The sequence below is a fragment of the Manis javanica genome, chromosome 15 (assembly GCF_040802235.1).
Source record: "Manis javanica isolate MJ-LG chromosome 15, MJ_LKY, whole genome shotgun sequence".
Lineage (NCBI taxonomy): Eukaryota > Metazoa > Chordata > Mammalia > Pholidota > Manidae > Manis > Manis javanica.
Window position 1 is genome coordinate 86,049,168 of NC_133170.1, and position 13,211 is coordinate 86,062,378.

At 55.3% G+C, this 13,211-nt stretch overlaps 2 protein-coding genes across 18 annotated transcripts in view; one reads left to right on the plus strand and one right to left on the minus strand.

Annotated features, from left to right (window-relative positions):
- Positions 1-2,416: 2,416 nt before the first annotated feature.
- On the plus strand, positions 2,417-10,403 carry CCDC74B (coiled-coil domain containing 74B). The gene is given in 9 exon segments (XM_073223361.1): positions 2,417-2,707; positions 6,643-6,687; positions 7,843-8,005; positions 8,376-8,555; positions 8,920-9,088; positions 9,172-9,239; positions 9,317-9,379; positions 9,486-9,586; positions 9,589-10,403. Coding segments are annotated over 9 exon segments (1,077 nt in total). The 5' UTR covers positions 2,417-2,454; the 3' UTR covers positions 9,624-10,403.
- Positions 10,404-10,553: 150 nt separating this feature from the next.
- Positions 10,554-13,211, minus strand: part of MED15 (mediator complex subunit 15) — a 69,435-nt gene continuing 66,777 nt past the window's right edge. For 13 of the 17 annotated variants that reach the window (XM_036993087.2, XM_036993090.2, XM_036993098.2 and 10 more), the window contains 4 exons: positions 12,626-12,786; positions 12,370-12,536; positions 11,995-12,097; positions 10,554-11,571 (listed from right to left, as the gene is read on the minus strand). In XM_036993087.2, coding sequence (XP_036848982.2) covers positions 11,223-11,571; positions 11,995-12,097; positions 12,370-12,536; positions 12,626-12,786 — 780 coding nt within the window. In that variant the 3' untranslated portion in view covers positions 10,554-11,222. Of the gene's footprint in view, positions 11,572-11,994; positions 12,098-12,369; positions 12,537-12,625; positions 12,787-13,211 lie in introns of those variants that run through there. The other 4 variants (XM_036993101.2, XM_036993100.2, XM_036993099.2 and 1 more) reach the window with 2 other exon arrangements.

Here is a 13,211-nt window from a genome sequence, read left to right on the forward strand (position 1 = left end):
CTGTGCTGGGGCCTTGAGGGAGCAGGGAGGGCCACCCACTGCCCTGAGACCTTGGGGTGCAGTGTCCAGAATTCATAAAGAGCACTTAAGGATGGTAAGGTCAAGGAGGAGACAGGGTTCCACTGGTCGGGGCCCTGGGAGGCGACAGCCAGGGCAAAGGCAGCACGCCGTGGCCCGTGCCAGGTGCAGGGGCACAGTGGGTGTACATTATAGGTCATTGGTAAGTAAGCTGAAAGCAATATTAGGAGGGCTTGGGAATAATACCCTTAAAATATTTGCACTGCCAAAAACTTCATCCAGCCTGCTGTTCCAGAGCTTCCTGGATCTCTAATCTGTTGTCTTCCATTAATTTTGTGAAGTTATCAGTCATTATTGCTTTAAATATTTCATAGTTGTTTTAAATTCCTGGTCTGATAATTCTAATGTCCGCCATATTTGAGTCTGGCTCCGATGTTCGCTCTGTAGTTTCAGACTGTTTTTGTCTTTTAGTATGCCTGGTAATTTTTTTATTCAGAGTTGGATGTGATGTATTGGCTGGAAGGGACTCAGGTAAATAGGCTTCAGTGTGAGGTTCCATGTTTATCTGGCTGGGGCTTAGTCCCTGCCGATGGTGCTATAGCCATAGGTGCCCTCATTACCGTGGGCTCTGTTGTCTTTGGGTTTTCCTAGAGACTTCTTTTTAAATGAAGCGTAAGATGGGCAGTTTTTGCTTGTACTCCGTTTTCATCAAGGAGCCCTGCTGGTAACCGTGGAAAGAGGTGGACAGAGGAGGGGGCTCGCGGGGTATCTCCCCTTGTCCAGGACAGTCGGGCTCTGTTCAGATCCCAGTCAGTTTGGGCATGCTGAGCCATCTTCGTTTCTTTTGAGGGCAGGCCTTGTCAAGAACAGAATGTTCTGGGCAGCTTTCAGAATGGCTACATTCCCCTCTTGCCTGGACCACAAGGTTTTTTTCCCATTCTTCCTTGAGAATCTGGTAGGGCTCCTAGAGGTCACACTCACAGCAGTGTGAGGGCCTCATAAGATTAGACTCTGGGTTTTAACACTCCAACTTAAGCACATGGAGCCACACCAATAATCTGTCTGTTAGTTTTCCCACCCTGGAACTGGTGCCCGCTGCAGTGAATTGTGATTCCCTTCATCTGGCGTGCGTCTCTCCAATTTGGGGGCAGCAGTTTTTTCTGTGATCTTGCTTCTCTGAGAGGTTTAAGGAGAGTCCTTGATTTCCAGTTTGCTCATGGACGTGAATGACGACTTCAAGCTCCTTACAGGTCGACCAGGAAGCCAAAAGTCCAGATGTGTTTTTAGTTCTAGGATTCCTTTTTTTTTTTTAATACCTTATCATTTAAACAATTCTCCATTATTTCATTCATTGTAGCCATCCTTTTCTGTAGATTTTTAACATTCATTGTAAAGTTGATTACCTAGAATTATTTCTTGATCTGGTTCTGTTGACTGAATCTGAATTTTTTTTCGTTTCTTTGCATGTCTAGTATTACTGCGTATCAGACAATATGGAAACTCTAGGTTCTGTTACTCTGAAGAATGCTGAGTTTTGTCTTCTAGGCAGCTGAATTACTGGAAGATCACCGAACTTGTGGAGGCTGGGCTTTAAGGTTTATTATGGCAGGTGTATTCAGATTTTTCCCTAGTCTTAGTGCAAATCTGTTATTTCTAGAAACACCGTCTTTATTCCCAGGGTGTTTATGTGGTATTCCTTTGGGGTTTACATGGGAAACTGAGGCATTTACCAAGTGCCAGTCAGACTCCAAACCAGGTCCCCTGGAGTTGAGTTGGCAGCAAATGAATCTCCTCTCTTCTGGCCTTCCGGCCCTCTGTCTTTCCCTGGGATCCTTGGGGTCCTACACATACGTGCAGTGCCAGCCAGTCGTGCATGTGAAGGCAGTTTGTAGCTTCCAGCTCCTCACCCAGTCAGGCTCCAAATCCCCAGCCCGCCAACAGCAGCAGCGTCCACGGCGGTCTGTCCCGAGCCCTGTCCTCTGCCTTCTCCGGCCAGCAAGCCTGTGGGCTTCTTGTTGGAGGTCTGGCTGAAGGGCGGCCTCAAGGGGGAAAGCCGCTCTTCTCTCAAAAGCTGCCTTCCAGTCCCGCCTGCTTTTTGTTCTCAAGTGCTTTCAGACAGCTCTTTCATATATTTTGCCCACATTTCATAAAGCATGACGGTTCTGCAATTATTGAAAGTGGAAACTTTGGTTGTTGAACCTGTAATTGTATCATCTGTTCTGAAAGTGAACTATTAAGATACAACCATCAAACAAAATTAAACATCAAGACCAATCTCAAAGGTAGCTCGTTCTCCGACAGTCCCTGAGGTCACCCAGAGAGCGGCCCGGCCCCGCCCCCGGCGCCCAGGCCCCGCCCCGGCCCTCGAGCGCGCCCGTTTCCGTGGTGACGGGGCTCCGGGCCACCGACTGGGCTTGCAGCGGCGGAGGCGGCGACATGAGCGGGGCGGGGGGGACGGCCGAGCTTCGGCCGCCCGGCTCGGGGGCCCTGGGCTCCCGGGGCGCGTCGCGCCCGCGGCCACCCGCAGCCCCGCAGCAGTCGGGGCAGCGTGGCGCGCAGCACGGGCTCGGGGAGGCGCAGAAGCGAATCCTGGACCTGGAGAAGAGCCTGCAGTTCCTGCAGCGGCAGCACTCGGAGATGCTGGTCCAGCTGCACGAGGAGATCGAGCACCTGAAGCGGGATAACAAGGGTGAGGCAGAGCCGCGGCCGCCCCCCCGGCGCCGGCACCGCCCCGCGCACCGACTCGGGAGCACCGGGCTTCCGGGGGGACACAGGACCGTGGCCCCTCCCCGGGCTCTGCCACGAGGGACGCGAGCTCCCTGCCCCACACCAAATCCCAGGGGGCCGTGAGCGGAGCCCCGCGGGCATCAGGCGGCGGCGGGTCTGTGCGTCACCTCCCAGCGCAGCCTGGCTGGCAGGCTCCCCCTCTAGACGGGGTCAGACACCGTCCAATGAAGAAAACTTTTTTTTTTTTTTGGTATTGTTAATGTACAATTACATGGGCAACATTATGGTTACTAGGCTCCCCCCATCACCAAGTCCCCGCGACATACCCCATTCCAGTCACTGTCCATCAGCGTAGTAAGATGCTGTAGAATCACTACCTGTCCTGTCTGTGCTGTACATACCTCCCTGTGCCCCCCCCACATTATACATGCTAATCGTAAGGCCCCCTTTCTTTTACCTCCCCTTCTCCCTCCGTTCCCACCCATCCTCCCCAGTCCCTTTCCCTTTGGTAACTGTCAGTCCATTCTTGGGTTCTGTGAGTCTGCTGCTGTTTTGTTCCTTCAGTTTTTGCTTTGTTCTTATGCTCCACAGGTGAGTGAAATCACTTGGTACTTGTCTTTCTCTGCCAGGCTTATTTCACTGAGCATAATACCCTCCAGCTCAATCCATGTTGTTGCAAATGGTAGGATTTGATTTCTTCTTATGACTGAATAATATTCCATTGTGTATATGTACCACCTCTTCTTAATCCATTCATCTACTGATGGACACTTAGGTTGCTTCCATATCTTGGCTATTGTAAATAGTGCTGCGATAGACATAGGGGTGCATCTGTCTTTTTTAAGACTGGGAAACTGCATTCTTAGGGTAAATTCCTAGGAGTGGAATTCCTGGCTAAAATGGTATTTCTATTTTGAGCTTTTTGAGGAACCTCCATACTTCTTTCCACAATGGTTGAACTAATTTACATTCCCACCAGCAGTGTAGGAGGGTTCCCCTTTCTCCACAGCCTCGCCAGCATTTGTTGTCATTTGTCTTTTGGATGGTGGCCATCCTTACTGGTGTGAGGTGATATCTCATTGTGGTTTTTATTTGCATTTCTCTGATTATTAGTGATGTGGGGCATCTTTTCATGTGCCTGTTGGCCATCTGAATTTCTTCTTTGGAGAAGTGTTCAGATCCTCTGCCCATTTTTAATTGGCTTATTTGCTTGTTTGTTGAGGCTCTTTAATTTGGATGTCAACCCCTTATCGGATCTCTCATTTATGAATATATTCTCCCATACTGTAAGATGTCTTTTCGTTCTATTGATGGTGTCCTTTGCTGTACAGAAGCTTTTCAGCTTGATAGAGTCCCACTTGTTCATTTTTGCTTTTGTTTCCCTTGCCTGGGGAGATATGTTCATGAAGAAGTTGCTCATGTTTATGTCCAAGAGATTTTTGCCTAAGTTTTTTTCTAAGAGTTTTATGGTTTCATGACTTACATTCAGGTCTTTGATCCATTTTGAGTTTACTTTTCTGTATGGGGTGAGACAATGATCCAGTTTCATTCTCTTACATGTATCTGTCCAGTTTTGCCAACACCAGCTGTTGGAGAGGCTGTCATTTCACCACTGTATGTCCATGGCTCCTTTATCATGTATTAATTGACCATATATGCTTCGGTTATATCTGGGCTCTCTAGTCTGTTCCAGTGGTCTGTGAGTCTGTTCTTGTGCCAGTACCAAATTGTCTTGATTACTGTGGCTTTGTAGTAAAGCTTGAAGCTGGGGAGCATAATTCCCCGCTTTATTCTTCCTTCTCAGGATTGCTTTGGCTATTCAAGGTCTTTTGTGGTTCCATGTGAATTTTAGAAAGATTTGCTCTAGTTCAATGCTGTTGGTATTCTGATAGGAATTGCACTGAATCTGTAGATTGCTTTAGGCAGGATGGCCATTTTGACAATATTAATTCTTCCTATCCATGAGCATAGGATGTGTTTATGTGTTTCCATTTATTGGTATCTTCTTTAATTTCTCTCATGAGTGTCTTGTAGTTTTCAGAGTATAGGTCTTTCACTCCTTTGGTTAGGTTTATTCCTAGGAATTATTCTTTTTGATGCAATTGTGAATGGAATTGTTTCCCTGATTTCTCTCTCTGCTAGTTCATCATTAGTGTATAGGAATGCCACAGATTTCTGTGTATTAATTTTGTATCCCGCAACTTTGCTGAATTCAGATATTAGATCTAGTAGTTTTGGAGTGATTTAGGGTTTTTTATATACAATATTATGTCATCTGCAAACAGGGACAGTTTGACTTCTTCCTTGTCAATCTGGATGCCTTTTATTTCTTTGTGTTGTCTGATTGCTGTGGCTAGGACCTCCAGCACTATGTTGAACAGAAGTGAGGAGAGTGGGCATCCTTGTCTTGTTCCCAATCTTAAAGGAAAAGCTTGCAGCTTCTCGCTGTTCAGTATAATGTTGGCTGTGGGTTTGTCATATATGGTCTTTATTATGTTGAGGTACTTGCCCTCTATTCCCATTTTGTAGAGAGTTTTTATTATGAATGGATGTTGAATTTTGTCGAATGCTTTTCCAGCGTCTATGGAGATGATCGTGTGGTTTTTATCCTTTTTGTTGATGTGATGGATGATGTTGATGGATTTTCGGATGTTGTACCATCCTTGCATCCCTGGGATGAATCCCACCTGATCATGATGGATGATCTTTTTGATGTATTTTTGAATTCGGTTTGCTAACATTTTGTTGAGTATTTTTGCATTTGTGTTCATCAGGGATATTGCTCTGTAAATTTTTTTTGTGGTATCTTTGCCTGGTTTTGGTATTAGAGTGACGTTGGCCTCGTAGAATGCATTTGGAAGTATTCCCTCCTCTTCTACTTTTTGGAAAACTTTAAGGAGGCTGGGTATTAGGTCTTCACTAATGTTTGATAAAATTCAGCAGTGAAACCATCTGGTCCAAGGGTTTTGTTCTTAGGTAGTTTTTTGATTACCAATTCAATTTTCTTGCTGGTAATTGGTCTGTTCCGATTTTCTGTTTCTTACTGGGTCAGCCTTGGAAGGTTGTATTTTTCTAGAAAGTTGTCCATTTTGAAGAAACCTTTTATAATGTAAAACATATCCACAAATATGAATATAAAGCTCCATGGATTTGCACAAACTGAAGACCCCCAGATCAAGGGCATATATGCCAGCTGCAAAAGGATCCCTTGGCCCCCACCCAGCCCCCTGCCCGGACATCTCGGTGGTGCGGGCAGGGTCTTGCTAACTTTTCACTCCTCATGGATGCTCATCCCCATTGGCCCGGCCTGAGGCAGAACTTGGGGTCTCCCACGCGGATCCTGCTCTGAGGCGGCCCTCAGGCTCACTGGAGCTTCTGCACCCGCATGGCTAGGCCTGCTTCTGTTTCCCACTCCCCACCTTTCTCCTGCTGCCTTTACCTGAGTGCCAAGTTCCTGATGCCTGAGTATCCTTCAAACCAGGACTCTTTCTGAGTCTCATCCAGGTCCCTCCCTAATGCCCAGGCCACTTCTGGGCACTACTTGATCACTGCACTGCCCACATCTGCTCATCCATAGCGAGGGGCTCCTGGAGCCTGTGGCATCCTGACTCACCCCTGGCCCCCTGGAGCCCAGCCCCTCCTGGTAGAGGGCGCCCTGTAACGTCATGAAGAGACAGCCTGTGGGTGAGGCTCTCACACAGGTGCTTGGGGTCAGGGAACAACCAGAGGCATTCCCAGCCCTCGGGTGCCCAAGGCAAAGGAGTGGGGTCCCAGCAGCCAAGGTTACAAGTGAGGTCTCTTGGGGACCCAGCAGGGGGGGTAGGTAAGGCCAGCCAAGCCTCTTCCCTCAAAGAGGCTGCGGCTTTGAAAACGACCAGAGCTTGTGCTTGCTTCCAGATCTCCATTACAGGCTGATAATGAATCAGAAGCCCCCAAAAAGAGGTAAGACGGGCCCTCAAGCCTGATGGGAACTTCCTGACAGCAGGAGCAGCCCCTCCAGACTGCTTGCGCCCAGCCAGCTGCACTGTCCCAGTGGGAAGGGGTCCTGGGGGCCCTGGACAGACGCCAGCCTCAGCCATGGTCTGGGTGCCTACACCCAAGCACAGCAGATGCCGACAGAAGCACAGCGCAACACTTCCCAGTGTTCGGGGCAGGGCAGGGCCAGTACTCGGCTGGGGGCCTGGGCCTGGACGGCCTGTGTGGGCGCCAATGGGAAGCCGGGAGCCCCTAGTGGTCCTCTCTGCAGAGGACCTCGGGGAGCGCCTTTGCCAGGCCCTGTGGCTTGGGGTCAAGGGCCAGCCGAAGGGAGCTGAGGTGAGCCCCCTGGTGCCAGGAGCCGGGCCCAGCAGCAGCAGCTGAGGTGGGGGTGCCAGGACCACGGCAGGCCAACCCCAGCGGCGGGCAGTCGCACTCACTGATGAGCCCCGAGCCCCTGAGCTTCTCTGGGCGCTCTTCCAGGGAGGGGGCAGTCCAGTAGAAAGCCCTGCTCGCTGGTCCCCCAAAGCAGACGGGATGCTGGGGATGGCCCTGCCTGTGACACCCTGGGGGTGGCGTGTCCCTGCAGAGAGAGGGGAGCTGGGAGCCCCTGCTCCCACCCTGCCTCCCAGAGCAACCAGGCATCCTGGTGGGAGCAGCCACGGCCTTCTGTGTGGGGCCCAGGCGTCCAAGGGCCTTGTCCTGAGAAGGCAAGCTCGGGCAGGCCAGGTCCCAGAGCTGCCATGCCATTTCAGTTTGCCTGCAACGAGGTGTGGCTGTACAGCCAGGGGATAGCTTGCAGGGCCACTCGCACCCCGGCCGTCCCCAGGACCCGGGAAGACACGCGGCCAGCACAGGAGAGGGGGCTGTCCCTGCCTCAGCCACTATGAGGAGCCAGCCCAGAACATTCTGCAGGCACCCCTTCCACACCCAGGTCATGTCCTCAGACCGCCCTCGTGGCTCCCAGCAGGCCTTGGAGGGAGGCTATTACCACCCCCATTTACAGGGAGGAAGCCCCCTTTCCAGGGCGGGGGCTCCTTAGGAGCACACAGTGAACCCGGAGGACTTGGGCACCGGCCATGGACACCCACAGTCACTAGCCTGTCTGGGTCTGACCTGCAGCCAACTCTCAAGGCAAGGGCAGGGCCCAGCCCAGCTCCCCCAAGAAGCAAGACTCGAAAGCTGACACTCCCCAGAAGATGGGCCTGGAAGAGGGGCCCCCAGCTGCCGCCATGCTTCACAACAGCAAGCTGGACAAAGCCCTTGGGGTGCAGAGGCAGGCCAAGTAAGGCTCGCCTGCCCCCCACGGGCCCAGGAACGTATTTAGTAGGCTCACACCCTGGAACCAGCCAATTGCTTTGTCCTTCCCGACGGACTGGTCTCCAGTGTGAACCAAGCTTGTGAAAACAGGCTCTGGGCTCATCCATCTGGTGGGCACTGCCTTCCCCCCTCCTCTGGGGGCCCTGCAGGGTCCCTGTGCTGACCCTAGCCCACAGACAGCCCCTGAATCCCAGTCCAGTCAAAACCCACGGCTGCCCCAGAGGAGGAGGCCGGGCCCAGTTCGTGAGCACCCCCAAGCCCCACCCGTCACAGCTGGGCCCTTGTCTGGGGCTGGGCTGACTGGAGGCAGCAGCTCCTAAACCTTTTTCTCAAAGAAAACAAAGTAAACGAGCCGCTTCATGTGAAGAGAACAGTGAGCTGGGCTCCCAGGCTCCACGCTGGAAGGCCTGCTGGGCCTTGGGAAGGCACGGCCAGCAGGCCCGAGCAAGCCCAGGAGTTTCTGCAGCTTCTAAGCCAGCACTTTGCAGCCAAAAAGGGAACCTCAAGTCCCCTGGGTAGCTATCAGCAGGACAGGCCTCCGCTCCTCTGCAGTCCCTATATTCCCAGTTGAGGAGTCCCACCAGGTTTGGGGTCAACAGAAGGCAGCCGAGCAGCTCAAATCACATCAGGCCCTCCCCTCGGTGCACCTTGAAGAGAGGGGAAGGGATGGGCCCAGGTCCCAGCTAGCCCCCGAGGCCCCCACCTGGTGCTTGCAGCACTCTGATCAGCAGAAGGGAGCCATGCCCTGGAGGCGGCCGTGCAGACGCCCCTCTTGGCTACACCAGCCCGACACTGGGGTGGGTGCCCTACTGAGGAGAGATGGGGGGGTAGCGCCCATCTTGGCTGCGCGCCTCTGAGCTGCTGCAGTGACTGTTCCAGAGATGAGGACGTGGAGGCCCCTAATCCAGCGGCCACCTTGCTGTCGGGCGGCCAGCACAAGGGCAAGCAGCCCTCAAGCCTGCCCCCACTCCTGCACAAGCCCACCATTCAGCAGTGCGAGGTGGTCATTCGCCAGCTGTGGAACGCCAACCTCCTGCAGGCCCAGGAGGTGAGGTGCGGGCGGTGGGGCAGTACCCAGGCCTCTGCAGGCCCTGCCCACCATGCCTCTGCCCTCTCCCCTCTGCCTTCCAGCTGCAGCACCTCAGGACCCTCCTGGGAAGGAGCCAGGGGCCCAAGGAGGCCCGGCCGAGTTCTCCCAGGTAAGTGCCCAGCGAACCTGCCCTGCCCATCACAGTGGGCCCTTGTCTGGGGCTCACTGCTGGCTGTCCTGTCACAGGGACCAGGAGGCCCTTCACCAGGGAGCCTTGCGGGTCCCCACCAAGGGTGTCTCTAAGACATGGTGAGTACCACTGGCACGGGGAGGGTGGGGTGGCCCGAGCCGTGTACCTGCAGGCCGGGCCTCTGCTCCCGAGGGCACCTGTGGTGACCCTCCCTGTCCCCACCAGCCTGATTCTGAGCCAGATGCCTGTTGGGGAGCGTGCCATCCTGCCTGCGCTGAAGCAGACCCTGAAGAGCAGCTTCGCCGAGCGGCAGAGAAGGCTGCAGGCAGCGAGGGCCGGCGGTGGCACAGCTCTGTGCTCTGAGTGCCATCTGGCCTTGTCCACACAGCTCCGCTCGACCTGCACCTGTAGACACCTGCCCTCTCTACCTAGCATTTCAAAATATTTGTAGTACATTTAAACCAAGTGTAATTCCAGATAAACAAAATGCATGGCAGATAACATACTTGATCTCAGTGTTGAGAAACTTTTCTTGATCAGTATTTTGCTATTATGCACTTACATAAAACATATTATGAAGTGAGTATTACCGTACTTTTTGAAGACTGGAAATAAAGCTCGTTTCTCCAGTGAGTCTCGTCCTAAGCCAGTCTCGTCCCTGGCTACCAGGCGTGCTCCCCAACCCAGGAGGGGCCTGCCAGGTCGGCACTCTACTCGTCCAGGGCCTGGCGGCTGCACCGACAGAAAAGGGCTCTGGCACAGCACGTGGTTCCTTCTCGGAATGCAGGGCCTCTCCTGGCCTGTCTGGGCCAGGGGCTGCTGTCCAGGAACTTGGGCAAGACGCTGTCCTGCCTCCACACCAACAAGCAGCGGCCGAGCCACTCCACCGCGCCTGCCTTCCTCCATGGAGGGCCACGGCTATGGCCACGCACAGAATGGTCTTCCTCAGGGCAGGGGGCCCCACCCAATCGCTAGAACAGCAGCTCTGCCCACCACCTGGGAGTGGTCATGTGGTGGCCATCCTCGCCCAGCAGGGCAGTCCTGGCCCCATTGGTCTTGGTGCTAACCTCGGCCTCTCCTGTGCAGGGAGCAGGAACTTTGCCAGAAACCTGGGGTGACCCAGGATAAGGCACTGACACTGCCTGCCAGACGAGGGGGAACTGGGGCCTGAGTGTTCACGGCACCTCCAAGGCGGGGGACCTGGTTTAGCCCTGACAGTGTCCCTCACTGGACAGTGGGCCCTGGACTTGCAAGGGAAGGGGTGGGACACAGAAACAAAATTCAAGACCAACACAGGAATAATAAATTTATTTTAAGAACCACAGATGACACGGTAGTGCACATACAAAAGGGAAGACCTCTTGTCACCAGAGGGCCGGCTGGCTGGCGCCCCATCCAGAGCCCTCACTCTCTGGGGTGGCTGTGCAGACTCCAGGTCCTCAGGACAGTCCCCTGACCTGAGAGTGGGCCCAAGCACCCAGCTAGAGGGCACAGCGCCAGGGACAGGATGGCCCTGCTCCCCAGGCATCCCCACAGTGCTGAGTGAGCCCACAGGGCTTGAAGGGAGAATGCCATGAGGTATGAGGCCCAGTTGGCGGAAGGGACCTGTAGCTGCCTGCAGGCTGGCCTTCCCTGCAAACACAGATGGCACCCCAGGATCTGGGAACTTTGGGGTGGTGTGCCCTACATGCCAATGGTGGCACAGTCTGAACCCAAACTATGATCAGAGGATTCTGTGTTTTAATGGCTTCCTATGTTCTCCATGTTCCCCTACAGAAACGGGTAGAAATGTTTTCTGGCACAAACAAGGCTCTAACAAGACCCTGAATTCTTCCCCATGCTACAGAGGAAGGTCATGGGTGTTGCCGAGGCTGGGGGACAGCAGCCAGGGAGGAATGCCCAGGGACAGGGCACGTCCAACTCCCTAGGGGAAGCCCCACGCCAGCCTGGGCAGCCACTGCCTCAGTCCTGGACAAGGATGGGAGAACGGCAGGTCCCCAAGGCAGAAGATAAAAGCAGGAAAGCTAACCTAAGCCCAGGCTCTCTAAGGGAGTCAACACCTAGAACCGGCGGACACGAGGTGTGCCCTCTGCAGCCAGCACAAGGCTGCGGCTGCCCCCTCGGTCCCCAGCGGGCAGGCAGGCGGGCGGCCCCACATACAGCAGTGGTGGTGGCTAGGCAGCTGAGAGGCAGGCCTGGCGGATGCTCTGCGCCCAGGTGTTGAGCAGGGCGGTGACCGAGTGCTTGTCGGGAAGCTGCAGCAGCCGTGAGGTCATGCACCGGTGCACTGACTGCAGGAAGGGGTTGGCATCTGTGACAGAGCAGTGGACGTGAGTGCTGCACCCTCTGCCAGGAGGCCAGCCATGGGGAGTAGAGACAGCCTCTCCCCTGCACTTCAGGGTGGCCAGCGGGCTGTCCTCGCCAGCCCACAAGTCAGTGGAGACCTGGAGGGCGACCGGGTCTGGAGCCCAGGGACCCCAGGGGCTTCTCGGACTGTGCTCCGTTCACCCACTGAACATGACTGCCCTGGGGAAACAGGACTGGCAAAGGGACACAATATGGAGAGAAGCCTTCTCTCTTCAAGTGACTGCTGGATAACCCGTTCCCATCCACGAAAGGGGAACCAGAGGGCAGAAACGGGCCTCAGCTGGGGGCACAGAGGACACCCTGGTTGCCTAGAGCTGACGGCCGCCTGTGCTGGGTACCCCGCCCCCATGGTGTCTCCTTGGCTCACCCACCATACTGCCCCTGCCGGTCGATCCACAGTGGGCTCTGGGCGGGGTAGTCTGCAGGTACGCTGAGCTCCAGCGGGGGCACGCTCGGGAGGTCCTTGTCATCTGCAATGTACGTGGCTGTGCCTGTGACCCAGCCCAGGCCAGACCACACCAGGACAGGGGAAGGGGCTCCCCTGGCGCTCAGGTGAGCACGTGTGGTTCCAGTGCACACCTTGGGCCGGGGTGTGTGAGGACTAGGACAGTGGGGACAGGCTCCCGGGAGGGTCATGGGGACAGCGGGCCTGGGGTTGTGGCGTGGGCGCATCTGTCTGTGGGGGACCGAGCTGTCCCCAGGGGGCCTGTGGCTCTGGCTGGGCCCGCCCTCTGCTGCTCACCCAGCTTGCATATCAGGTGGACTGTGCCATTGTTACTGCAGTGGGAAGGGTCCAAGTTCACCAGGAACTTCGGGTCCAATCTGGCCACCTCCCCCTGGAGCACGTTGGGGATGCTCTGCCGTTCGTCCTCTTCAAACCTACGCTTCCGGGCACACGCTGCCGGGGCCCTGGGGAGGCGCTGTGGTGACCACTGGGCTAGGCTGGGGGGCATGGCCCACCGCCCTCTGCTGCAAGGCTGAGCCCTGGCTGTACGTACGTGATGGGAGGGCCGTGGATGGCCGTCACGGCCGGCACAAACGTGCGGTACAGGGAGTGGTTAAACACGGGCGAGCGGATATTGGCCAGGACTGCGTCCAGAAGTGGCTGGCACAGGTACTGCTGCTTGGTTGGCGGCACTGGGGGTGGTGGGGGTGTGGGCTGGGGCAGGACGGGCGGCATCAGCGGCCCACTCTCAGGGAGCTCTCTGGACCCCACATCCCCACCCTCACAATCAGGCTTGTTGTGGCTTCCCCACCACCTTGGCCACCTGAGGCTTCCACCTTCCACAGTTCTGTCCCCGCCCACCGGGCCTGGCTTGGTGCTGGGTGGGAGGCTGCAGGCATGAAAACCCATGGGCCTGGGGGATGGCAGCTGGAGAGGGATTTCTCCCACAATCCCATGCCCACTTCCCCCAGGTCCCAGTGGGCCTGACCTGACAACCCCTCCAGGCAGGGTCCTCAGGCTGAGTGGCATGCTCCTCTGCCCACCCTTGACTGTGAAGCTTCCCCCAGCAGGTGCTTCTGAGTCACTGCGGGGAGAGCCTGACCTGCCCGGGGCTGCCTATGACCCTTCCCACAGCACTG